This window comes from Zootoca vivipara, chromosome 9, assembly GCF_963506605.1.
Source record: "Zootoca vivipara chromosome 9, rZooViv1.1, whole genome shotgun sequence".
In the NCBI taxonomy this organism is placed as follows: Eukaryota; Metazoa; Chordata; class Lepidosauria; order Squamata; family Lacertidae; genus Zootoca; species Zootoca vivipara.
The window spans coordinates 76,033,747-76,060,533 of NC_083284.1; the positions used below are offsets into that span (position 1 = coordinate 76,033,747).

The 26,787-nt window shown below is 50.0% G+C and overlaps 2 protein-coding genes across 3 annotated transcripts in view; one reads left to right on the forward strand and one right to left on the reverse strand.

The window, feature by feature from the left end:
* Positions 1–26,787, forward strand: part of LOC118084020 (hydroxylysine kinase) — a 65,621-nt gene that overhangs the window by 12,949 nt on the left and 25,885 nt on the right. The gene's annotated exons all lie outside the window — the stretch shown is intronic.
* LOC118079158 (uncharacterized) lies at positions 3,100–7,060 on the reverse strand. The gene is made up of 2 exons (XM_035103184.2): positions 5,586–7,060; positions 3,100–4,655 (listed from the first exon to the last, which is right to left on the reverse strand). Exons 1-2 carry the CDS (start codon positions 6,355–6,357, stop codon positions 3,100–3,102), a joined length of 2,328 nt encoding a protein of 775 aa, XP_034959075.2. The 5' UTR covers positions 6,358–7,060.

Genomic DNA, 26,787 nt, shown 5'->3' on the forward strand with positions numbered 1-26,787 from the left:
TCATTCTTGTTTTATTATGTGTTTTGTCTTTTTTATTTTGTATGTTGTGAACGTCTCTGAGATCTATGGATAAAAAGTGGCATACATATTTAATTAACAACAACAACAACAGTGAGTCTGCACTTAAGCCATCAGCCATAAGACCCCAGGGCCTCTCCTTAGTTGATTGAGGAACTAATAACAATTGTGAAGTGGGTTGGAATGATGATCAGAGCACAAGGGGAAGATGACTTGACAAACTGGACTTGAACACAGAGCTCTGATGAAGGCATAGTCCATGGTGGTGTTAGCAAAGTCTTCATATCAACTTTTTGCGATCCAAGACCTCCCAGAAATTCCCCCCAAAAACTCAGACAGACACATCATTTTAGGTTTTGTTTTTGGCATAATTTTGGCCACAACTTTATTTAAAATTACAAATTATTTTTTGAGTGTTGGCCTTAGGCTTTGGTTAATCTTCTGCCCCACGATGGGACAGGACCAGCTCTGACTTCCTACAATAGGCAAGTCAAGTGAACACTACCTTGGTAGAGGAGATAGCTGCGACCAGGCAATCTCCCCCACCAGAAATGCTCCCCAAGGCTCGTGCTCTGTACCGGCCCCAGCCCCGCCCCATTGCGGGGGTGTAAGGACTAGAGCCCCGGAGCCCCAGGATTCCTTTAACGGAATACTTCTATAGAGCAGCACTGAGGGGCATGCACCTCCATGCCATGCCCCTCCCAAACTCATCAACCAAAGCCTAACCCGCCAACCCTAACAAGTTGTGACTATTGCTAAGCAGTAGGCGAAAAACCAGATGGCAACAGCCAATCAGCCAAATGGAAAAAATTCCTACCGGCCCCCGAATACAGGCGGCACCATAGCAAGGTCAACCTAAACCTGCAAGAAAAAGAGGGTGGGAGGGTGGGAGATTAAATCAATAGCAAGAATGGCGATCGTCCCAACACGCTGAGTATTTAAAGCCTTCCCCTGTCAATCAAAGAATAGATACATCCTATTTACCCCAGCAACTCGCCGCCCTCCAATCAGCCGCTCCCGGAGGGCTTAAGCCCGCCCCCCAACACCCACACTCATTTCTTAGAGGTCCGTTCGCAACCCTCATTAATCTTTATGTATTAATGAGCTTTGCGATCCAAGACCTCCCAGAAATTCACCCCAAAAACTCAGACAGACACATCATTTTAGGTTTTGTTTTTGGCATAATTTTGGCCACAACTTTATTTAAAATTACAAATTATTTTTTGAGTGTTGGCCTTAGGCTTTGGTTAATCTTCTGCCCCACGATGGGACAGGACCAGCTCTGACTTCCTACAATAGGCAAGTCAAGTGAACACTACCTTGGTAGAGGAGATAGCTGCGACCAGGCAATCTCCCCCACCAGAAATGCTCCCCAAGGCTCGTGCTCTGTACCGGCCCCAGCCCCGCCCCATTGCGGGGGTGTAAGGACTAGAGCCCCGGAGCCCCAGGATTCCTTTAACGGAATACTTCTATAGAGCAGCACTGAGGGGCATGCACCTCCATGCCATGCCCCTCCCAAACTCATCAACCAAAGCCTAACCCGCCACAGAAGCCGCAGGCTCCCGCCAACACTCAGAATCCTAACCAACTTTTTAAACCCCAAGCCACCGCCCCCAGCCACAAATCATTCCCTGTGGGAGACAGATGGACCCCATCATCACGATAAAGGGAGGTGGAGCAAGATTTTATCCCCGGGTGCGCGATTATCGACCCCCCCAGCTCAACAATCTGTTTTGAAACTGCACTGTTGATGCGCTTCCTCGTGCGTTCAAAAGCGGCATGACTAGCTGTGTCAGTGCTGCCGCGCCAGGCTCTGCGTTGTAGCAATTGTGACCAGAAAAGGTGCACCTTAGGCATCCAATTCTTCAAAACCACCAAATCCTTTTTAATGGCCAACCGCAGGGACAGACAATCCCACTCGTGAAGATCATTTTCCCCCAATTGAATAACTAACGCGTGGGGTGGACCCTCCCTGAGAACCTTATCCTGCAGCAAAGGGAGAAGTTCCCCCCAACGCATTCCTCGCTGACCCATCCAGGAGACCTGCACATGTTGGGGGAGACCAAGTTGACGCCCGAAGTCAGTTTCACCGGCCCTTATGCCGGCCCAATAAACGATAGAATGGCCAGCCAACCAAACGCGCACCGGTGCAGGTCCTGGATGAAAACAATAAGGACAAAAGAACATGTCAGCGACGCTTGCGCACATATGACTTGTAAGCCGCAGACTTCCAACGACCCAAGTCCTTTATCTGATCAACAGACAGCCCCCAGTGTGCGGCAGTGGTGGCCGCCCCAATCCTGAATGAATGAGGAGCGTAATCAACGGCCGTACAACCGCAAGCCGCTATTACTCTCCTCATCACCCTAGCGAACTGCTGCCTAGTCAGAGGCGAACCGTCGAGATGCTTCAACAAGGGGCCATCCCCCGGGGGCCTGCCTGCTAAATATTTGGCCATATCTTTCACGGGACAGGGGCCCTTCTTGCCAGTGGCCAAGAGGCGCATCACAGCGCCCCGACCCTGTTGGTCGGTTTTGGAACTCCTAATTGTCAAGTGCAATTCGGATGGCAAAAGACGCACGTCTTGTAAAAGAAGACCCTTGGAAGTCCCTGCTCGTGCTTTTTCAAAAACCACCTCTCCAACCCGCAGGGCCCCAAAAAAGGCCACGGCAAAGGCAGCGGAAAAAAGGCGCGCCTCATATTTTGACCAGCATACGACCCGCAACTGCGAGCGCATGCTAGTCAAAAGCTCAAAAGTAATAGGGTTTCTCTTAGCGCCACGGGGGGGGCAAAGTCTGCCCCAACCCTCCAAAGCCTTGCGAACTACAAATTTTGCGCATGGGTCTTTGTCGAAAAATGATTTACTAAAGAAAGAAATGGCTGCAGAATGGAGTTTTATAGTCTGAGCCGCCCTCCCCAATTGAAACAGGTGAGCCAGATACTGCAACACCTGAGCGGTGGTGGGACGGACCGACCCGCTAACTGCCATGGACTGCTGTCTGAAGGACAAAAAATCAGTCCAGGCTTTCTGGTAGGCACGCATTGTGGAGGGAGATACAGACGCGGCTACTCCCTGCAAAACTAGGAGCTCCCAAGGTTCCACAGCCTTTCCGGGAAATATTCCGGCTGCGTCTGGGCGTCCGGAACCAGGGACCAAAATCGCTCCATCTGGAAACGGGACAAAGCATCAGCAATATCATTAGACAGTCCCGGAATAAAACGCGCTGTAAAAGCTATATTGAAACGTAAACATTGTAAAACGAAAGCCCTGAGAAGGGCAGATACCCGAGGGGACCTTGAAGATTGTTTTGCAAGGACGTCAACAACAGCATGATTATCTGACCAAAAGCAAATGCGATGGTCTCTGAAGTCCTCGACCCACAGGTGAACAGCCACAACTATCGGAAAAAACTCAAGGAAAGTTAAGTCCCGCGTGATGGCCGTCCCCTGCCACGCAGGAGGCCAGCGCTGAGCGCACCACCTGCCATTCCAAAATAAACCGAAACCTAAGGACCCAGCCGCATCAGAATTAACTTGAAAGTCGTTGTGCAGGGTCAAGACATCCTGCCACAAGGACACCCCGTTAAAATCATTCAAAAACTCAAGCCACATCCTAAGATCGGCCTTCTCGCCCTGGTGCAAACGCACATGCTGATGCGGGGAGCGAAGACCCACTGTGCGTTTGTTCAAACGCGCGCAGAAAGGGCGCCCAGGCGCCACAACTCTGCACGCGAAGTTAAGATGGCCAAGCAAAGACTGTAATTGTCGCAAAGTGACTTTTTTAACTGATAAAACCTCCTCGATGACGCCCTTCAATTTAACAATCTTCTCCGGAGGCAGTGATGAAGTCTGGGCCACGGTATCCAATAGGATACCCAAATAGGTTAGCCTAGTAGTGGGACCCTCCGTTTTTTCACCGGCCAGGGGGACACCCAATTCTTTCGTGAGGGCAGCAAAAGCCTGCAACAGGGCCACACAATCGCCCGTGTTAGAAGCGCCCGATAATAAAAAATCATCGAGATAATGCGTGACCCCCTCCAAACCGGTCCTAAAACGGAGGGCCCACTCCAAGAATGTGCTAAAACTTTCGAAGGCAGCGCAGGCTACTGAGCAGCCCATTGGCATAGCCTTATCAAAATAAAAGGCGCCTTCAAACTGAAAGCCCAAAAGCCAAAAATCACTAGGGTGGATGGGAAGGAGGCGAAAAGCTGATTCGATGTCGCATTTTGCAAGCAATGCCCCGGGGCCAAATTTTCGCACTACTTCAACCGCCTGGTCCAGAGAGGCGTACTTTACCGAACAAAGCTCAGGGGGAATCATATCGTTAACTGAGGACCCTTTAGGGTGCGATAAATTATGAATCAAGCGAAATTCCCCCGGAGCTTTTTTGGGAACGATGCCTAGGGGAGAGAGATGCAGGTTGGGGAAAGGAGGGGCCTCAAAGGGACCGGCTATGCGATTAAGGGCAATTTCCTTATCGATCTTCCTCCTTGCCACCCCCGACATCTCCCTCACCGACTTCTGGTTCAAAGGATTCCGCGCAACGGGACGCGATGCCACTGGAATCCGAAATCCAAAAGAGAAACCGTCCCTCAGGTAAGCCGCCGCTCCGGCATTGGGATAGCGATTCAACCATTCTAGAAGGGGAGAGAGCTTAATGGGAGAAAAGGCCAAAGAGAACTTAAGATCTGCTGGAGGCTGCGGCTGCCGGGGGGGAGGGGGAGCGGGGAGGGCAAGGTGAGCCCCCCTCGTAGATGACTTGTAACCCCCCCTTCCGCCCCGAAAGGGCCGCCGACCCCCAAAGCAGGAAGTTGCAGGGTGATTCCCGCCGCAACGATCACAGTGATGCGCAAATCTGCAAGGCTGACGCTGACACAGCCCTTTGTTAAAATCCCAACAAACCAACTTGGAAACCGGTTTTTGGGGGGTTGATTTTGGCTTTGGTTGCTCCGCCGGTTTTTTCTCGACGAGCGGAGCCACGTAAGTGGTCCAAACATCGAGGTCTTTCCTGTCCCATCTTGCCGAATTGATCTTGGCGGCCCGGCGGCGAAAGCGTTCGTCATACGCTATCGCCGCCGCCTCGCCCGCCATTGTATACGCAGAGCGCACAATTGACAAATATACGATAAGGTGGACTGCCCGGCGAGGGTAGGCAGCCACCACGACACCTGCGAAGACCTGAAAGCAATCCAACCATCTCTCAAAAGTCCTCTCAACCTTGCGAGACTGTACCCCCTTCCTTGGTGCTGGCACCTGCTTACCCTGGACCGGGACCTCTTCCTCTGGGGGGGCCAGTTCAAATATGTCTACGAAACGCCCATCAAGAATGCGAGAACGCAATCTTGAGGAAAGATGACTGCCAGGGATGATGTCCCTGGCCCTATTTGTGGACACTGTGACCTCGGGGAGAAGTGTGCCATTTAAACAATCTTGCACCGCACCGTAGCGTGCGCGGTGAGAGTTGGCTCTACGTTTCCAAACCCAAAGAGGGAAGCCTCCAGCCCGTTCACCATACCCCCAATAGAGGCCCATTGAAGCGTCAGATTCCGCGTCAGAAGTGGACGAACCTGTCGAAGAGGTCGCCAAAGTGTCGTCCTTGCGACGCTTAGCTCGCTTCTTAGACCTCTTCTTATGACGACGCTTCCCGCCGAGCGAGGTCTTATCCGGCACAGGCAACGCGTCCTCGGCCGAAGACGTGGAGGATAGGTCCTGCCCCTCTAGCGGAAGCGCCACCTGAGGAGAGACAACAAGAGAGGAAACGGGAGCGGGCAACGCCGCAGCTTGCACGGCCCCCCCTGACCCCGAGACACCCTTCTTTTTGGCCTGCCTTTTGGTAGGCCCGCGGGCCTGCGGCACCTTCTTCTTGCTAGCGACTGATGGGGGGGACGAAAGAAGTACCGCAGGACCAACCCGAGTGGATGTTGTTATCACCCCTGAAGGGTGTACAACATTGTCCTCATCGGAAGAGGACAATTCGGGAGGGGATTCTGGAATTACTGAGGGGGAGGCAGCCGTCTCCCTAGGCGGCACCTCTGACTGGGCCGGGGCGTGGACCTGTGCCACCGTCGTAAAGGTAGTGGAAGCTGCAGCTGAGGTGGAAGCCGATGGTGCGCCTGACATTGAAGCTGAAGCCATAGTGGTCTGTTGCATGAGTGCGTCCAAGCCGGAGCCAAAACTGGCCAAGGCCTGAGCATCACCCGCAATGCTGGCTAAAAAGGCCTGCACGCGACCTGCCGACGACACCGCAGGAGGAGAGCGAAGGGCCTGTGAAGGACCCTTAATGACCCTCTTGGATTGCGCCTCCGTGGGTGGCTGTGCGCCCTCCTGTCTCTCAGCCATGGTGGAACACTCCTGCAAAATAGCAGACTAACAGATCAACAAGTGAGCAACCAGAGAAATAAATAACCCACAAAAGCCAAACAGAGGTAGCACTGGCAGGTCCCAATAATAGGAGGAACCTAAAAACAAGGGGGGGGGTTGAGCTGGGCTCACACAAAATGGCGTCCGCCGAAGGCAGCACACAAAATGGCCGCCGCTCCCAAGAATGACTCAGGAATCGTATGAGGCCTGTTTGAAAATACACAGCAACTGGCGCTGAAACTGCGAAAGACCAATCAATTCCTTGCAACAAATCGGCTAAACCACCCACCCAGTGGAGCGGCAAGGGAATCAGCTAGAATAAAGCCGTGGTTAAAGTAATAAAAATAAATCAGCCTGCGATGCAGGCAGGCGCCACCAGGGGGAGCACTGGGCCAGAGCAGCAAGAAACACGCACTCGCAGAATGGGGAAAAACCCGGCCTCTTTAGCTCCCAGGAGAAGCCCGGGAGAGAAAATCCAGGCCGGGGCTTACTAGGCCTAGCCGAGGGGCCCACCCGCCGGCCTCCCCAAGCCAGCCACCGCCCCACGGCAGGCCCAGAAGGGGCCTAGGAGTTCGAAGGGGCAACCCTCCCCACCACCGGAAAACGCAGCGGCGGTAAGGGGGGGCGCCCGGCCGTGGGAGGGCTGGCAGGAAGGGAGAAAGGCAGCAGGCGGTCCCCCAACCAAGGCCGCGGGCCCGCAAGGCCGCGCGCGACCCCGCCCTCGGCCTCCAAGGCCACCAGGCCCCAATCCAGCCCGCGGCGTCTCGCCGCGGCGCGAAATATGTCCCCACACCGCCAGCCAGCTGATAGCGCACAACGGAGCCGCGCCGCAAGGGAGGGCCCGCCCGAGCCTCCCACGGAGGGCGCCGGGGCCGAGGACTGGCCCAGCACCCGGGCAGCCCCCCGAGAAGCCCCAAACGAGCACCCCCAACGCGGCGGGGAGGCACTGGACACGCTCCCGATTGCGCTTACAAGCCCCGGGAGCGTAAAAAGGACCTAGCTGGAGTGAAGCGCGCCGCAGCCCAGAAGGTAACAAACGGCCGCTTCGGAAAACCTCCCCCCTCCCGCGCCTAGCGCGCCACGGCGCTGTCGCAAGGGGGAGAAGGAACGGGCCCCCCCCCCGCAAACTGGCCGAAAAAAAGGGGGACAAAACACCTCCACTCAAAGAAATTCAAGCCTCTGCAGCCGAGACCGGGCTGCTAGGCGCTTCTAGCAAAAGGGGGGGGAGGGGGAGGGAATCGGGAGGGGAAGGGAAAAGAAAAAGGGGGCAAATTAAACTATTCGTGAAGGAAAGCTAACAACTAAAGGCTGATAACAAAAGAGGAAGAAATAAGGAAAAGAAATGCAAATACAACCGTTTTGATGCGCAGCAGCAGCCAGCAAACGATCCGCTCCTTGCCAAGATTAAATCAATAGCAAGAATGGCGATCGTCCCAACACGCTGAGTATTTAAAGCCTTCCCCTGTCAATCAAAGAATAGATACATCCTATTTACCCCAGCAACTCGCCGCCCTCCAATCAGCCGCTCCCGGAGGGCTTAAGCCCGCCCCCCAACACCCACACTCATTTCTTAGAGGTCCGTTCGCAACCCTCATTAATCTTTATGTATTAATGAGCTTTCCCATTCTTGACATTCTCATTCAGGCTGCTGTATGAAGGGGAGTAGCCATTTCTTGATCTTCCTGTAATACAACTTTCTTCCCATAACCAAACATGTAAGTGCTCATATTTTGTCTGGATGGTCTTTTTTTAAAGTCGTGATTGAAGGACAAAATAGAAGTGAGCAAGGAGGAGGAAGTTCTAGGGGACTTTGTATCCTTGTGCCTTATCAGTATTTGTTCAGCTTCTCAATGATTATAACTACTTTCAGGAAAATAAGAATTGTAACCATGAAAGTATAGAAGTTATTTTTAGCCTCAACCTGATCACTTTAACTCAGCCCTTCCCTCTTTCGTAAAGCGCCAGGTGACCATCCACTTCCTTTGGCCCTGCGGAGTGAGGAATTCGGCTGTTAGATAAAACTCTCATCCCTATTGTTATTCTAGAAAAACCAGATTACCATATCATTTGCCATCTCTTCCTGGATTTCCAGGTATTAAAGGTAAAGGACCCTTGACAGTTAAGTCCAGTCATGGATGATGCTGGGGTTGCAGCGCTCATCTCACTTAACTGGCCGAGGGAGCCAACGTTTGTCCGCAGACAGCTTCCAGGTCATGCTGGCCACATGACCAAGCTGCTTCTGGCAAACCAGAGCAGCACACGGAAACGCCATTTACCTTCCCGCCGGAGCGGTCCCTATTTATCTACTTGCACTTTGATGTGCTTTTGAACTGCTACCGGTAGGTGGGCAGGAGCTGGGACCAAGCAACGGGAGCTCACCCTGTCGTGCGGATTCGAACCGCCGACCTTCTGATCAGCAAGCCCAGAGGCTCAGTGGTTTAGACCACAGCACCATCCACGTCTTCCATGTCTTTACTCATATAGTGGTATAGTGGTACCTCGGGTTAAGAACTTGTTCTGGAGGTCTGTTCTTAACCTGAAACTGTTCTTAACCTGAGCTACCACTTTAGCTAATGGGGTCTCCCGCTGCCACTGCGCCACCGCCGCACAATTTCTGTTCTCATCCTGAAGCAAAGTTCTTAACCCAAGGTACTATTTCTGGGTTAGCAGAGTCTGTAACCTGAAGCGTTTGTAACCTGAAGCATCTGTAACCTGAGGTACCACTGTAGATAGGATTTGCACCCCACCTTGTATCTTGCACCCGAACCTCTCTTTTGCACCCATGTCCCCACCATACCTTGTAAATTGACGAACATGTGACAAATAAGACCCCGCCCCCCGAATTGCAACTGTATAAAATTCTGAACTTACCTTTGGGCGGGGTTCCTCATACCTTCTGTCAACTTTGCATAGGGAACCTGGTTGCAACCGAATAAAGGATCTGTGCTTTTAAAAAGCCACTTGCTTTTTTCTCTCCATGGTTGGACAACACCCCTCTTCTCCAACCATAGTGGACCCCTTTGGGGCCCCGAACCCAAATTATGAGTGTTTTACATTAGAATCAAGAACCAGGACTCTTGCCTCTGCTTTGAATTCTTCAGCTAGCCACCCAAGACTGCCTCAGCCCTTTCATATGGAGATGTGATGGCAATGCTGAATTATTTTACAGGATTGTTTTCAAGGACTTAAAGAGAATGCATGTGAATTGCTTTGAAAACTTGAAAATAAATGCTACATTCTACACACTAAGAAGATGCCTATTTTTGGAAATTTCTTCAATCCAGCATGATAACTCTTCAAAACAGTCCGGCTTATTCATTTTGGCAGGAAATGGTTTTATCTAAAGAGCTCTGATCACAAAGTAGGTGCTTCTGAACATCAGTATCATGATTTTGTTCTATTTTTAATGTTTCATTTAGTGCAATCTTCTTCTTTGGCGATCACTCCTAGCCGTGTAAGATTGTCTTTCATGAACATGGTCTTAACCATGAGTCTGTAAGTCACGGTGGAGGCCAATTCTGGATCCACAGTGAGGACAGATTTCTGGGCGGGAGTTGATCGCGGTGAGGTTTTGCCAAATGTGCCTTCCTCTGAGCTCATTTCTCCTTTTCATCCTGAGTTTGTGCATCCCTGACACATTTGGTAACAGCTGTTTTCCAATTGGAGCACTCGCAGGCCAGTGTTTCCCAGTTATTGGTGCTTATACTACATTTCTAAAGATTTGCCTTGAGAGCATCTTTAAACCTCTTTTGTTGTCCATTGGTATTTCGCTTTCCATTCTTAAGTTGGGAATAGAGTAGTTGCTTTGGAAGACGATCATTAGGCATCTGCACAATATGACCAGTCCAACAAAGTTGATGTTGAAGAATCATTGCTTCCACACTGGTAATCTTTGCTTCTTCCAGTACACTGGTGTTAGTTCGCCTGACTTCCTCATCCCCCAAACCATGGCCTTCATTTCTCATTTTAGGCCTGCGACGAAAGTCCTTTACTTTCCATCTTTTAACTTTGACCTCTCAATTATTACAAGCCCTAACAGGGATTTCTGAGGTAACTCAAACCTCCCACTTATCCCTCTAGCCTTTCTTTAAACCCTCTAGCACTTGTGGGTTTTCAAAAATAAAAGAGAGTCCTCTTCCAGCCTAAATGTGACCAGGTACCTATATAGACTTGGGGCTATAAATAAGACTGTTCCAATGTGCACTCAGATAAGGGTTTCCCTTCACTAGAACCTCCCTTACTGTAAAGCTAGCCTCCTTCCTGAGGTAACTTTATTATCGCTCAGAACCTGTCTCCTCCTTTAGCCCCCCCCCCTTTCTTGGTGCACTCTCAGCCACAAACTAACCTTCCTCCTCTAAAAGGCAGTTTTGACTGTTTAAAAGAGTTCCCCACCAACTGGGTTCCTGGGTACCTTAGCTGGAAAATGAAATAGACGATTACTGGTATGACACTTTAAAGATGGTTATTTATTGGCTTGAATCTTAATGGTTGCTTTCTGGTAACATTGGTACAAACTTAATTTCACAGGTAACGTTCTTGGTAATCAAATAACAGAATACCTATCCACTACTTCATCTACTCTAAATTCTACCTTCTCCACAACCACCCAAGCTCCCACACAAAACCCCCAACCGCCAACTGACATAACAGTTCCCCTTTCCATTTAAACCCCATGCAGGCCACGCCTCCCATGGAATGTTGCTGTCAGTTAACCAGGAGTCTGGGTTAACCCTTCGATAGGTCGGTTGCGAAACAAAAACATAACATAACCGTTTCAAATTCGCCACAAGGCCTATTATTAATACTTCTAGTCACCAACATTATTTCAGAAGGAATGTCACAGAGCCCATGGCATCTGTCTTGGTCTTTCTTTCTTTTGTTTGCTTGATAAGTTCCTGAGAAGGGCAATACCTCCTACCCCTTCAGTAATTCAAAGCCTGCGCTTGTGAAGAGGGAAAAAGACTTCTTTGTTCCAAGTTTCTGACTTTGCTTCAACGACTAAATATTTCAGAGCCACAAATTCTTGCCCAGACTTCCTTTAGTCCTCCATCATGTCTGCATCACCATTTAATTAAAAACCGTTCTAGGCACTGCAATTGACCCTGTTGTGCTGAAAAATCCTCTGCGAGGTGCTCATCCCCAGAGCTAAATTTATATGTTTGTCATTCTACTTATAATTAATTATTGTCAAATTCAGCTTAAGGAAGTGTAAGTGCACTTGAAAAATACATGGTTTCTGCTAGAACCATCTTAATCTATAAGTCACTTAGGGGGTTTCAAGTAAGAGCCAGTTCATACAGAATCAATTCATAAAACATTTCCGCACAGTACCATTTCAGGATGCAGTTTAGCAGAGGGGCTTGATGGCTCAGGTTCATTTGGATAAATAGTGGTCACTAGCTTTCCTTCAAGGCAAACTGGCACAAGAGGCTGTTATTTGGGGGTGGGGAGGCATTTTTCTCTATCTCCCCTCCAGCTATGACCATCCCCACCTAAAACACCCCAGCATGCAGCACTTAGGCACGGAAGAGGTACCCCCCCCCCCCGCACACACCCATAGTTGTTTTGTGTGCATAGGATGTTCCTAGGGAGGGTAAGAGTTAAATCTCTCCCCCTCAGCTTCAATCTCTATCACATGTACCCTGCTGGTGCTTATGCATGAATAAATCTATGGTGGTGCTGTGAGTTAAACCACAGAGCCTAGGGCTTGCCAATAGCGGTTCGAATCCCCGCGATGGGGTGAGCTCCCGTTGCTCGGTCCCAGCTCCTGCCCACTTAGCAGTTCGAAAGCACATCAAAGTGCAAGTAGATAAATAGGGACCCCTCCGGCAGGAAGGTAAACGGCGTTTCCGTGTGCTGCTCTGGTTCGCCAGAAGCAGCTTTGTCTTGCTGGCCACATGACCCGGAAGCTGTCTGCGGCCTATAGAGCGAGATGAGCGCTGCAACCCCAGAGTCGGACACGGCTGGACCTGATGGTCAGGGGCCCCTTTACCTTTAGCTTTCATATCTCAGTTTCTAATACTGGCAAGGACTTTCCCTATGGCTATTCCTGTCAGAGAGGCAGTCATTTAAACTCGAAGCAGTCTACTATATGGAGTTGAAGAATAAGAAGAAAAGTTTTTTCTCAAAAAAGTACACCCTTTTTAATAGACATTAATTTCTTGTTTACTGTGTATTTTTATTTCCACTTTCAAATTCTGTCATAGGTTCTATGTGTAGAATAACCAACCTCATATCAGGCACGGTGCTAGGGCTTTTTGCGCCCTAGGCTAAATCACCTTCTGGCGCCTCCCCCCGGCACATGCGTCATGACGCGTGCACAACGCCGCTGACGCCGCTGCGTCCCCTCCATAGGCGGTAGGGCGCTGAGCTCTCATTTTGGCTTGCGCGCCTCCCGCCTATGGAGGGGATGCTGTGAGCTTTTCAGCAGCCGCGGCAGCGAGCGAGTGGCGGCGTCGGCAGCAACAGCGCCCATAGCTGAAGGCTTCAGCTACGGGTGCTGCCGCCGCCACCGCTCCCTCATTGCAGCCGCTGAGGAGTGCACAGCGTCCCCTCCATAGGCGGGAGGGCGCTGAGCTCTCATTTCGGCTCACGCGCCTCCCGCCTATGGAGGGGACGCTGTGAGCTCTTCAGCGGCCGCGGCAGCGAGCAAGCGTCGGCGTCGGCAGCAACAGCGCCCAGAGCTGAAGGCTTCAGCTACGGGCGCTGCCGCCGCCGCCGCTTGCTTGTTGCTCCCAGCGCGGCCGGCAGACTCGACAGTGCCCCCTCCATTTCGGCGCCCTAGGCCAAGGCCTAGTTTGCCTAAATGGAGGCAACGGCCCTGCCTCATATAACCAAAATGCTTAAGTTTAACCAATGCATGAAGGGGCTAATACCACAGAGTAAGCTGTCCTGCTAGGTTTAACTATGTCCACTTCCCCTCAGATTGGGAGGAACTAGGTTACCAAGCCTTTGTTCTCCTCCAGTCTACCTGAGAAGCTCAGTGTGTGAAGAGCTTGGAGCTGGTCCCTCCAGCTAAACCATACGGCTCTCATAAGCCACTCGAGTTCCGATACCAATAATTTTCGGAATGTTCACCACTTTGAAACTAAGCTAATTTTTTACTGCCCATGCAACTTTTCTGAATGACATGTGTTTTGTAAGTAAACCATTTTTTAAACTTGTCCAGGTGTGATCTTTTCCTCAGCTGGGGGAAGAGGAAAACTTTGGAAAGAAACAAGCAGACATTCTGGAACTCACTTGGAAAGACACATATTTTAAAAATCTAACAGCCTGTATTTCCACCCTTTACTTTGCTGCATATTTTGTTATTTTAAATCTCTGCTGGGGTTCTCTCACCAAAGAGCACTTTCATTCAGGAATTTTCCTTTCTTGCTTGTTCTCTATTTTGCACCAACACTATGGGTCTTAAAACTTGCAAACGTAACTGCAGTGTTTTTATTACTTCTGAAAGCCTCTGAGTTTGGCATGAAAGAATGAAAGTTTTAGGTAATGTTTGCAGGGAGAACTATTTGCACACAGATTTGACATTCTTTGAATAAACATCCCCCACAAAAGAGTGAGCTAAATAGCATTTGGGTCACACACACACACACACTTCCTTATTTACACACATTCCTATAGCCATTAAAAATATAATAAATCGTGAGTGGTTAGAATGCACTGTGGGGTCATCAAAGTCCTCAGCTAGAACATTTAACCTAAGTTCCATTCAACTCATACATGCATTTTTAAATTTAGGAGAAGTATGATGATAGGACAAAAGGGCAGATATATCTCATTAAAATTCCACACTTAAAGCAAAAACTCAGTACAGTACTCAGGATTGATGGCTCGTGTGTGGGTTTGTCCCAGTTTTCTTCTTGGTAACCCAGGAAACTCAGCATCTCTGCTCTGGACAAAGAAGGGCTGCTTGGTCATTTGCCTGTAAGATGCCATCTCATTCAGAATGTGGTTTTTAGAAATGTCTGGAAGTCAGTGCCCATTGACGGTTCTTTTGCACTTGGCAAACTGTACAGAGGTAAAATCCTCAGCCTTGGATTTCAAAAAGTGCTATTTAACAAAAATGCCAAAGTGAATATTCCCATTTTTAGATGATGGATACCTCCAGGAATACTTGGGTTCCTAAAGGTGGATCAAGCTGAAATAAAGAGAAAATGTGAAAAGTAACTTCCCCTAATTACAGCTTCTTGTTTGCTGAAGTTAGTTCCATCTTTCCTACAACCATCTGATTGTATACAGTCGTACCTTGGTTTTTGAACAGCTTAGTTCTTGAACGTTTTGGAACGCTGCAAACCTAGAAGTGATTGTTCCGGTTTGCGAACTATTTTTGGAAGCTGAACGTCCGACGGGGCTTCTGCAGCTTCTGATTGACTGCAGGAGCTTCCTGCAGCCAACCAGAAGCCGCACTTTGGTTTCTGACATTTTGGAAGTCAAATGGACTTCCGGAACAGATTCCGTTTCACTTCCAAGGTACGACTGTACATACCAAACATGTGAGTATGGGGTTTGTGACTGTACAGTGTACCAAAAACAATGAGTTCAAAGTACCCACTTTATATCTAGTAAGAGTGAGGTTTAGCTGTGAAGAATTCCCCTTGTCATCTTTCCTAGTTGCCTTGCTGAGTTCCTCTTGCTTGTGCAGAGATGGTGGATCTTTCAGAGGATAGCTGGATATAATTTCAAGTACTTGTGATCACAGTGGGACATGCCCTCCTCCAATTCACAATAACATCATGGTGCAATGTTCTAGGCCAATAGTATCCTTAACTATAGTCAATTTCCCTCTTAGTTTAAAGGTTAAAACTTGAACCAAAGGTTCTCAAAATTCAGACCCCTTGAGATAGCAGGTTTCAGGGTTCAATAAAATCTCCAACAATTTTATTGAGCAAGTAGAGTTGACCCTCCCACGCATTGCTGTGGGTTATCTCTGTGGCTGCCCCCACCCTGTGACGATCCATGATGCGTTGCTGTGCCTGACTCAGGGTAATAGCTGTCAAGTTCTCCCTTTTTTTAAGGGAAATTCCCTTATGCTGAATAGGCTTCCTCACGAGAAAAGGGAAAACTTGGCAGCTATGCTCAGGGCCAATGTTTCCCAGGAAAGGGGGAGGATGTCTCCGTTTCCCCCTGGACTATGTGTTTCCCCCCCCTTCCCCGTGGTTGTGTCTCATCCCTGTGTTTACTCCCATCCTGTAGCGACCCATGAGGTATCCCGTCCCCCTACACTGTGGCTCCCCCCACCCTACGTCAGCCCATGATCTATTTGGGCCCCTCCCCCCTGTTATACTGTGTCCTAAAACACAGTATAAAACCCCCACCCCCCACCCAGGGCTCCATTCGGGATAGTATTTAAAGGGCTGTAGAGCTGAGGCCTAGCCTTTAGGCTGGAAAGTAGAGGCGAGGCCTAGTCTGTGAAGTAGAGTCGATGCCTAGTCTGTAAGCTGTAAATTAGAGCTGAGGCCTAGTTTGTAAAGTAGAGCAGAGCCCTAGTTTGTAGGCTTTAAAGTAGAGGCGAGGCCTAGTCTGTCGGCCTTGGCTTGGGCTAGTATTTAAATGCGAGCCGAGGCCTCCGCGCTGTATCTCCAGTCCTTGGCCTGTCTCTGTGGGTTGTCTGGTAATGGCCGCCTTGGTGGTTTCAGTTGCTCAGTTGATGACATCATTATTTGGTACTGCCCTTCAGAGCTTTTGCTGGTGACAGCACGTGATCTGCCTTTCTATTGGATGCTGCTGGAGTCTTCAGAGCTTCTGCTGGTGATGTATAATTTGCGCGCCACTTTTTTGTGTTTAGTCATTATTATGAAAGGTGTGCTTTTTGGGGCATCCCTCCCTGATAGGCAAGGTACGCTTTGTCCTAATTTGCTGCAATTCAGTTCAGCGGTTACGGAGGAAGGGTGTTACATCTGCGCACGCAGTGGGAACATTTATATATATATAGATTGTTACAGGTGTTTGTGTAGCATGGAGTCTGCCCGTAAGTCTTCAGTCTTCCATCACGTGAACACTGCTTGTAATCAGGACCACTACTTCAAATGTCAGCATTTTAAAACAAATCTTTACAGCCTGGGATGACCCCTTACCTATATACATTTATATTGTGACTGAAGCACATGTACGGTAAAAAAACAAATGTGAATTAGCTAGCTCTTTATCAGAGTGTGATATTGCCTGGCTGTGAGTTGGTGAGCAATTCTGCTTTATTTATATCATGGACTTTGTATGCAGTAATAAACCAAAGGAAAACAAAGCTTACAAAGAGGCTTTGACAACCTGAAAGAGCTCTCTTTTTCTGAATTCAGCAAGCATTCAGTCTTCCACGACATTTAAAGGGAAAAGGGGAGGGTGAGTGCTTTCCACCAAAGCTTGGAAATTATGTTCCATGCGCTGTGGTTAAACCATTGAGCCTAGGGCTTGCCGATCAGAAGGTCGGCGGTTCGAATCCCTGTGACGGGGTGAGCTCCCGTTGCTCGGTCCCAGCTCCTGCCAACCTAGCAGTTCGAAAACACGTCAAAATGCAAGTAGATAAATAGGAACCGCTACAGCGGGAAGGTAAACGGCGTTTCCATGTGCTGCTCTGGTTTGCCAGAAGCGGCTTTGTCATGCTGGCCACATGACCTGGAAGCTATACGCCGGCTCCCTCGGCCAATAATGCGAGATGAGCGCGCAACCCCAGAGTCGGTCACGACTGGACCTAATGGTCAGGGGTCCCTTTACCTTTTTAACAACCATTTATTTTCTTTCTCCAACAAAAACGTGTCTTACAGGTTGTCTTTGCTAGGAAGTCTTTCCACTTCTCTGAGACTGAGAAAATGTGGCTCGAAAAGGGAAGAAGTCTCCCCCTCTTCTACCACCAGTTTAGAGTTGTATTGAAACCTACAAAGATGAGATGGTACCCATCTAAGTCCTATGCAGAGTAGACCCATTGAAATCAATGAACTTATATGAGTCCATTGACTTGTTGCCCCCTTGTTTAGCTTACTTACAGTTGAAACAAATGTCCTGTAAACATGGAAGAAAGCAGTTTGGGGACGTACCTGTGGAAACAATAGCTATACAGTATACACAACCTGGGAATCCTAATACTTCAGAACTATTTACCTTTTTGCCTTCTTATTAAAAAGACAGATTTCCTTTTATCTGTAGCTAACCTGGGCTACAGTCTTATATATACACAATACAGCTTAAAAATGCAGAGAGGTTGTCCCCCCCCCTCCACTACATTTCATTTTGTATTTGCATGTCGTCGTACACATTGGTGGGGTTAGATTTGTTTCCAAGTTGCCTCCTATCTGCCCACACCAGAGGTTAGACAGCGGACATGGGCGTCATACCTGCCAAGTTGCTGTCAGAGAAATAAGGGACCGGGCGGAAGTAGCAGGCCGGAAGTAGCGCGGCTGCCATTTTGGAACTGGGCGGAGCATGCTCAGAAGTGACTTTTGATGCTGCTTTGCCCAGTTCCAAAATGGCCGCCGCACCAGAAGTCCCACTGCAGCCATTTTGGAACTGGGCAGAGCAGCATCAAAAGTCGCTTCTGAACATGCTCCGCCCAGTTCCAAAATGGCCGCCGCGCCAGAATAAACCGGCTGAAAAAATGGGGATTTCCCGGGGAATACGGGAGACTTTGCAGCTATGATGGGCGTATTCCTATAGTCTACATTTTCAAATGGAATCAAGACTGGTTTGTGGGAGAATGCATCCAAACTCAGCACATAGCTGCCAAGTTATCCCTTTTTTAAAGGGATTTTCCCTTATGCTGAATAGGCTTCCTCACGAGAAAAGGGAAAACTTGGCAGCTATGACTCAGCATTTCTCAAGAAACTACAGGACAGAGGGGGATCATGTGTACCTAGCTTGGGAGTGTGCTGGATGCAGAGTAAATGGGAAGGTGGACACAGCCAGAGTGACTGGAGAAAAGTAATCCAGCTAACTTCCTGGCTGAGTTGGAATTCGAACTGAGTTTGACACTTTGACCGCTGGCTACATAAAATGCAAAGTAGGGACAGCAGATAAAATAATACGAACAGGATCCTGACATATAAATTCAAGCATTAACAAGCAATAAGCCTACTGGTGCTGAATCAGAAAGCTCTTTAACCAGCATTGGATCTCCATCAGGGGGGAAGTCAGGCGGATATCATGGAGCAGGGAGTTCCACAGCCTCGCACAGCCAGTTGTGAGAATAAATAAAAGGTTCTCCTCACACATCCTGACATTGGATGATGACTGGATTCAGTAGACTTGCACAATTTGTACATCATCACTTAGCTAGTGGTGGACCTACATTTTGGGGGCCCTGAAGCTTGAACTGGTTATGGGGGCCCCTTTGCAACCAGCACCGAGGTCTGGGTAACCACTGTTACCTTTTTCCGTGGGGTTCCATGAAGACAACCACACCTTTCAACATCTGTGCTATTGAACCTCAAATTTTGGGATTGTTGATTGCTTTTTTTTTGTATATATTTCAATTTGAGTTTGACTCAAATTGGGTCTACTAGACCCATTTTTAAAAAAGCAACTTGGACTAAAATAACTTTTGGAGCCTCTTTGGGATTAGGGGCCCTGAAGCTTAAGCTTCATTAGTTTCATGGTAGATCTGTCCCTGGCTATGTTACACCCAGAGGTTCAGTTTTGACTAGTACTGCACCAAAATCTTCCCCTGCAAAAGAGGCTTCCATTTTCCTCCTCCTATCTCAGAGCACTTTAGTGTATTTTCAGTGGGTGTGTAGTTTTGCTTTTACCTTTTCATTGTGAGGTGGCTGAGGATGGAGTGTGTTTGTGTTTCCCAGCAAATATTTCTTCTGCACTGCAGTCTCTCTCTGACTGCTTGCATTTCCTTATCAATCAGATTTTATTTGACCATCCTCAGAAATAACCATTTATCCATTCAGTGGATTTGTAACTGGCTGACTGAACGAACCCAAAGGGTGCTCATCAATGGTTCCTCTTCATCCTGGAGACAAATGACTAGTGGGGTGCCAGTCTTTGGCCCAGTCTTATTCAACATCTTTATCAATGACTTGGATGATGGGCTCGAGGGCATCCTGAGCAAGTTTGCAGATGACACCAAATTGGGAGGGGTGGCTAATACCCAGAGGACAGGATCACACTTCAAAATGACCTTAAAAGATTAGAGAACTAGGCCAAAGCAAACAAGATGAATTTTTACAAGGAGAAATGTAAAGTACTACACTTGGGCAAAAAAAATGAAAGGCACAAATACAGGATGGGAGACACCTGGCTTGAGAGCAGTACATGTGAAAAGGATCTAGGAGTCCTGGTAGACCACAAACTTGACATGAGTCAACAGTGTGATGCAGCAGCTAAAAAAGCCAATGCAATTCTGGGCTGCATCAATAGGAGTATAGCATCTAGATCAAGGGAAGTAATTGTTGTTGTTTAGTCGTTTAGTCGTGTCCGACTCTTCGTGACCCCATGGACCATAGCACGCCAGGCACTCCTGTCTTGTACTGCCTCCCGTAGTTTGGTCAAACTCATGTTCGTAGCTTCGAGAACACTGTCCAACCACCTTGTCCTCTGACGTCCCCTTCTCCTAGTGCCCTCAATCTTTCCCAACATCAGGGTCTTTCCCAAGGATTCTTCTCTTCTCATGAGGTGGCCAAAGTATTGGAGCCTCAGCTTCACGATCTGTCCTTCCAGGGAGCACTCAGGGCTGATTTCCTTCAGAATGGATAGGTTTGATCTTCTAGCAGTCCATGGGACTCTCAAGAGTCTCCTCCAGCACCATAATTCAAAAGCATCAATTCTTCGGCGATCAGCCTTCTTTATGGTCCAGCTCTCACTTCCATACATCACTACTGGGAAAACCATAGCTTTAACTATACGGACCTTTGTCGGCAAGGTGATGTCTCTGCTTTTTAAGATGCTGTCTAGGTTTGTCATTGCTTTTCTCCCAAGAAGCAGGCGTCTTTTAATTTCGTGACTGCTGTCACCATCTGCAGTGATCAAGGAGCCCAAGAAAGTAAAATCTCTCACTGCCTCCATTTCTTCCCCTTCTATTTGCCAGGAGGTGATGGGACCAGTGGCCATGATCTTGGTTTTTTTGATGTTGAGCTTCAGACCATATTTTGCGCTCTCCTCTTTCACCCTCATTAAAAGGTTATTTAATTCCTCCTCACTTTCTGCCATCAAGGTTGTGTCATCTGCATATAAGGGAAGTAATAGTACCACTGTATTCTGCTCTGGTCAGACCTCACCTGGAATACTGGAATACTGTGTCCAGTTCTGGGCACCACAGTTCAAGAAGGATACTGACAAGCTGGAACGTGTCCAGAGGAGGGCAACCAAAATGGTCAAAGGCATGGAAACAATGCCTTATGAGGAACGGCTTAGGGAGCTGGGCATGTTTAGCCTGGAAAAGAGAAGGTTAAGGGGTGATATGATAGCCATGTTCAAATATATAAAAGGATGTCATATAGAGGAGGGAGAAAGGTTGTTTTCTGCTGCTCCAGAGAAGCGGACACGGAGCAATGGATTCAAACTACAAGAAAGAAGCTTCCACCTAAACATTAGGAAGAACTTCCTGACGGTAAGAGCTGTTCGGCAGTGGAATTTGCTGCCAAGGAGTGTGGTGGAGTCTCCTTCTTTGGAGGTCTTTAAGCAGAGGCTTGACAGCCATATGTCAAGAATGCTTTGATGGTGTTTCCTGCCTGGCAGGGGGTTGGACTGGATGGCCCTTGTGGTCTCTTCCAACTCTATGATTCTATGAAAAAAGGTGCAAGAAAAGGTGCATTTCTTTTCCTAAACCATTTACAGTTGTGTGTCAGTGAATCATTTACAGTGAGAATTATGTCGTTTCCCCCCTCTCTGATAATTGCCTTATTCTTACGGCAGTTGCTGTATTCATCAGAACCGGGAAGGAATTTTCCCTGCATTGGCAGGTTTCGCCTTCCCTGCAGCAATTTGTCACAACTTTGGCGGTTTTAGGCCTTGGCATGGTTTCCTTTTGTCTGTCTTCAAGTTGGGAGGGATGCAATCAGGCTCCCTTCCCATGTGGCGGCGTTTGCAGGAGCCCGTTAAAGGACAAAATCGGGAGTCCCTGGCCCTATAGCAGCGGCACGTAGGTCAAACTCCCAAGATGGGGTTAGTGGAAGGGCATGCTGTGTAAGTTTGCGCTTTACAGTCCCCTCTCGCTGTGCCTCATCCACCTGCATATCCTCAGCCAGACGGGCTGAGAGGGTTACCTGCCAAGGCCTAGGCCAAGTTCCCCACTTCTGAAGTTCAATACAGTGGTACCTCGGTTTATGAACACAATTGGTTCCGGAAGTCTGTTCATAAACTGAAGCGAACTTTCCCATTGAAAGTAATGGAAAGTGGATTAATCCGTTCCAGACGGTCCGCGGAGTAACCGTTCATAAACTGAAGCGAACTTTTCCATTGAAAGTAATGGAAAGTGGATTAATCCGTTCCAGACGGGTCCGCAAAGTACTTAAACTGAAGCGTTCATAAACTGAAACATGGGTGTAATTGGTTCCGGAAGTCTGTTCATAAACTGAAGCGTTCATAAACTGAAGCGAACTTTCCCATTAAAAGTAATGGAAAGTGAATTAATCCGTTCCAGATAGGTCCGCGGCGTTCATAAACCGAAAATTCATAAACCGAGGTGTTCATAAACCGAGGTTCAACTGTACAGTAAAGTTGTGGTCAATTTTAACCCATACTCTGGTCTCTTGTCTCATTGTTTGGGGAATTGGGTAGTGTGAGGGACAGGGGATATCGCGAAGTCCCTCCCCTCCTGAGTTCAAGCCCATCCCCGAGCACAGGGGAAAGCAGAGAGAGTTCCGATTCCAGTGGGGAAGCAGGAAGTCGTGTCCGAGGCTCAGGCAAGGTAGAGGAGCCAGGGTCCCAGGTGGGACAGGAAGGGGCAAATAAGGGGGGGAGACCCATCCCCCCAACTCCGGAATTACGCAGAAAGAGGAGGGGAAAGAGGATGGGTCTGCCAAAGCTTTTGTGTTGGAGAAAGACGCGCCAAAAGCCATTCGGAGGTTCTGAACCCGACTGAACACATGGCTCCGTGTATATAGCAATGACTTCAGCACTGTAAATACGCAGCACCAATAAAAGAATAAAATGCAGAGCTGTGTAGAGTCGTTACTCTGAAGTAGCCCGCTCCGGCCACTGTGACAGCAACCTCCGAATCTTTTTTTGGGCTACTTTGGAGTTGCCGGGATGAGTGCGTCAGAGGCGGAGAAATGGCGGCAGATCGCGGAGAAAGCCCAACAGGACCTGCAGCAACTGGCGCTGCAGGCACAGGGGGAATTAAAGGCAGCTAAAGAAGAAACCAAGAAGGTCCAGGAGGACCGGCTACAACTTGCGGAACAGGTGAGAGCGCTTCAGGAAAAAGAGCAGCAATTAAGGGCGGTGGCGGTAGAGCTCCAAAACAAGCTGGATGCCGAGAAAAACAAGGCGGGAGGGGCCCCCCAACTCCAAGTGCTGCCGGGAAGGAGAGCGGGGACCCTAGTAAGCAAGTTCAATGGAGACCCGAGGGAATATCATGGCTTTGAGACTGAGATCGTGTATGCTCTTGAGCTGCACCATGATGAGTTCCCTGATGATGAGCACAGGGTAGCGTTTATTGTGGAACACCTTACAGGGGCAGCCAGGGAGTGGCTAAGACCGTTAATCGCGACAAAAAATCCTTGCATGAAGAATGTCAAACTATTTCTAGAGGCTTTAAAAACTATGTATGCGTCCGATAGTCATATGGACCAGACCAAGGAGGAACTGCATAATTTAAGGCAAAGAACAATGACAGTTCGCGAATATTGGGCGAGATTCACCATGCTGGTGCACAGACTGGGGTGGGAACTGCACTCGCCTCCGATGGAAGCGGCGTTCTACCTGGGGTTGAATGAGGATGTGAAAGATGAGCTCTCGAGAGGTCCAAAGCCCAGTAATATGGATCAGCTGAGCAAAGCGGCTCTGGCGGTGGGGGTGAGACAGGAATCCCGATGGAACGACAAGCAAGCAACGCGCGCAAAGCGGGCTTGGTTCCCACGGTCGCAGGAGAAGCCACTCCCCCAACAACCCTTCCAAGCCACGCCTGGGACCAGCCAGGCCCAGGAACCCATGCAAATTGATAGCGCGCGCGGGGGGGCTTTTCAAACCCCAGCGGCGACAAGACGCAAGGAGGGAAGGGGCGGGAATTGCTTTCTCTGCAACTCCCCCCAGCATCTCGTCAGAGACTGCCCACATCGCAGAGAGTGGCAAGGAAAGGCGGGAACGGTTGTGCCCTCCCCCTCTGACGCAGCACCACAGCAGGGAAACGGGAAAGCCTGGTTGCAGGAGACAAGGGGCAGCAGCCAGGCGCAGTCAGCAGACAACAGCCCCAGCCCGCCCACCCTCACAGCACGGAGCAGAGCCAGCCCACCCCTCCCAGAGCAGGAGTGGTTCTAGAAGTGACGTTAACGCTCCCAAATGGCTATCCCCTGACAGTCCTCGCCTTAATTGACAGTGGTGCATCTGCCAACTTCTTCTCGAGAAACTTTGCAGAAGAGCACCAAATACAGCTTCTGCAGCTGGACTTTCCCTTGCACGTAGCCACCATTGACGGCAGGGAGCTGCTGGGAGGGGCCATCACTCATCAAAACCCCCCCCATGAGAATGACGGTGGGAAGGCACTCTGAGACACTGGCATTCAACGTCACCACCATCTCAGACCCCCCCATCGTCTTGGGCATGAGCTGGCTGGCGCGCCACGACCCCTCCATCAGTTGGCACCAGAGATGGTCGGACTTTTGTCTGGAACATTGCATGCAGCACCAACCAGGGGAGGGGCCTCCAATAGCCACGGTGGCCACCATGCACGTCAAAGGGGGTGAGGCGATACCCAAGCCGTACTGGGACCTGCAGGAGGTCTTCAGCGAAGCGGAGTCCGACCACCTGCCCCCACACAGGCCTTTCGACTGCCAGATCAACCTGGTGCCAGGGGCAACTATACCCCCAGCCAAGCTGTACGCCATGTCAGATCAGGAACTGGAGGATCTGCGCGCTTTTATCGACAAGAACCTCAAGCGGGGGTTCATCAGAGAAAGCAAGGCAGCAGGGGGCAGCCCGGTCTTCTGGGTGGACAAGAAAGACACGTGGTGGATTTCAGACGACTGAATTCAGTGACAGAGCCAGTGGCTTTCCCCATGCCCAAAGTGGACGATCTCCTGACAGCGGCACGCAGGGGCAAGATTTTCACCAAGCTAGACCTAAGGGGGGCGTACAACTTGATCAGGATCCGGGAAGGCGATGAATGGAAAACCACGATGTTCACGCCTCTGGGCTCTTTTGAATATCTGGTGATGCCCTTCGGGTTGCAAGGGGGCTCAGCATGCTTCCAGGCCTTCATGCACCACGTCCTGGGGTCCCTCCTCTTCAAGAACTGCTTGGTCTTCCTAGATGACATCCTTATCTATTCCAATGACCCAGTGCAGCATGTGAAGGATGTCAGGGAGGTGTTGCAGCGCCTGAAGGAGAACCACCTGTATGTGAAGCTGGAGAAGTGCAAGTTTCACACCAAAGAGGTGGACTTCCTAGGCTACAAGCTGTCAGACAAGGGGCTGGCGATGGACAAGGACAAGGTGCAGGCCATCCTGGACTGGCACAGCCCCAGGACGCGCAAAGATGCCCAACGCCTACTAGGCTTCGCTAACTTCTACAGGAAATTCATCAAGAACTTCTCTCGTGTCACGGCTCCTATCACTGACTGCCTGAGAGGCAAGCAGAAGTTCCGGTGGACACCGGAGGCGCAAGCAGCGTTCGAAAGCCTCAAGAGGGTGTTCGCTTCAGACCAGCACCTGTTCCACGTGGTGCAGGATGCGCCCCTACGCCTGGAGGCAGATGCTTCAGACAAGGCTTTGGGAGCGATTCTGTTGCAACTGGACGCCAACAGAGAGTGGAGACCCTGTGCCTTCTTCTCCAGGAAGCTGACCCAGCCAGAACGCAACTACACAGTGTTTGATAGGGAACTTCTCGCGATCCACGCTGCGTTCCAGCACTGGCGACACTTCCTGGTGGGCGCCAAGCACCCCATCCAGGTGTGCACAGACCACAAGAACCTGGAGTTCTGGAGAACGGCCAGGGTGCTCAACCAGCGGCAGATACGGTGGGCAGAGTTCTTCTCGAACTTCAACTTCTCCATCCACTACATCCCGGGGGAGCAGAATGTCAGGGCGGATGCCCTATCCCGCAAGCCAGAGTACATGGAGGAGGAGTTGCCACCAGCACCCAGGCACATTTTCCCCCCATCAGCATGGTCCTGCGGAGCAGCAGTGGTGAGCGAGGCAGAACTCACAGCACTGACAGCAGCTGATGAATTTGCCACCCGCATCTTCAGAGAACTGAGAGGGGGGAGGGAGCAGGCAAAAGACTTCACAGACCGCAGGGGGCTGCTTTTCTACAAGGGTGCACTGTACCTGCCCACCACCCAGCTTAGACGTAAGGTCCTCAAGCAGATGCACGACAACCCAACGGCGGGTCATTTTGGAAGGGACAAAACCGCTCACCTAGTCATGAGACACTTCTGGTGGCCAGGGGTGCGGGAAGATGTTAGAGACTATGTATGGGGCTGTGACACCTGCCAACGAGCAAAGGTGGTCAGAGCAGCACCAGCAGGGTTGCTGGAGCCATTAGCCACCCCGCACAGGCCGTGGGAAGTAGTGTCAATGGACTTCATCACAGACCTGCCGTCGTCCAGGGGCAAGACCGCAGTGTTGGTGGTGGTGGACCTTATGTCCAAAATGTGCCATTTTATACCGTGTGCCAGGGCGGTCTCTGCAGAAGAGACAGCCAAACTGTTTGTTGACCACGTATTCAGATTGCATGGATTACCTTTAAGGGTTATTTCGGATAGAGGCCGCCAATTTGTTTCCAGGTTCTGGAGGCGGCTCATGAACCTCCTGCAGGTGGAGGTTAGCTTGTCGACGGCTCGGCACCCGCAGACCAATGGACAGGCAGAGAGGGTCAACGCCATTCTGCAGCAGTACCTGAGATGCTACGTCAGCCAGAGGCAAACGGACTGGGTGGATCGCCTGCCACTGGCAGAATTTGTCTACAACAATGCGGTGCACGTCTCCACAGGGGTGTCGCCCTTTAAGGCCAACTACGGGCGCGACCTCAGATCTTTCCCGGAGAGGGAGGGGGAGGAGGAGGAGGAGGGCCCGCAGGCAGAGGATTGGGCAGAGGAGCTGGAGACGGTGCACCAGCAGCTCAGAGAACACTTGGAGAGGGCCAAGGCAGCGTACAAAAAGGGGGCAGATCGCCACAGGCGACCGGGGGAGGTCATCAGGGTGGGGGACAAGGTTTGGTTGTCCTCGGAGGGCCTTCCCACCAGAGGGAGGTGCAAGAAGCTGGCACCCAGAAGGTTGGGCCCTTTCACGGTCACGCAGCAGGTAAACCCGGTGGCATACA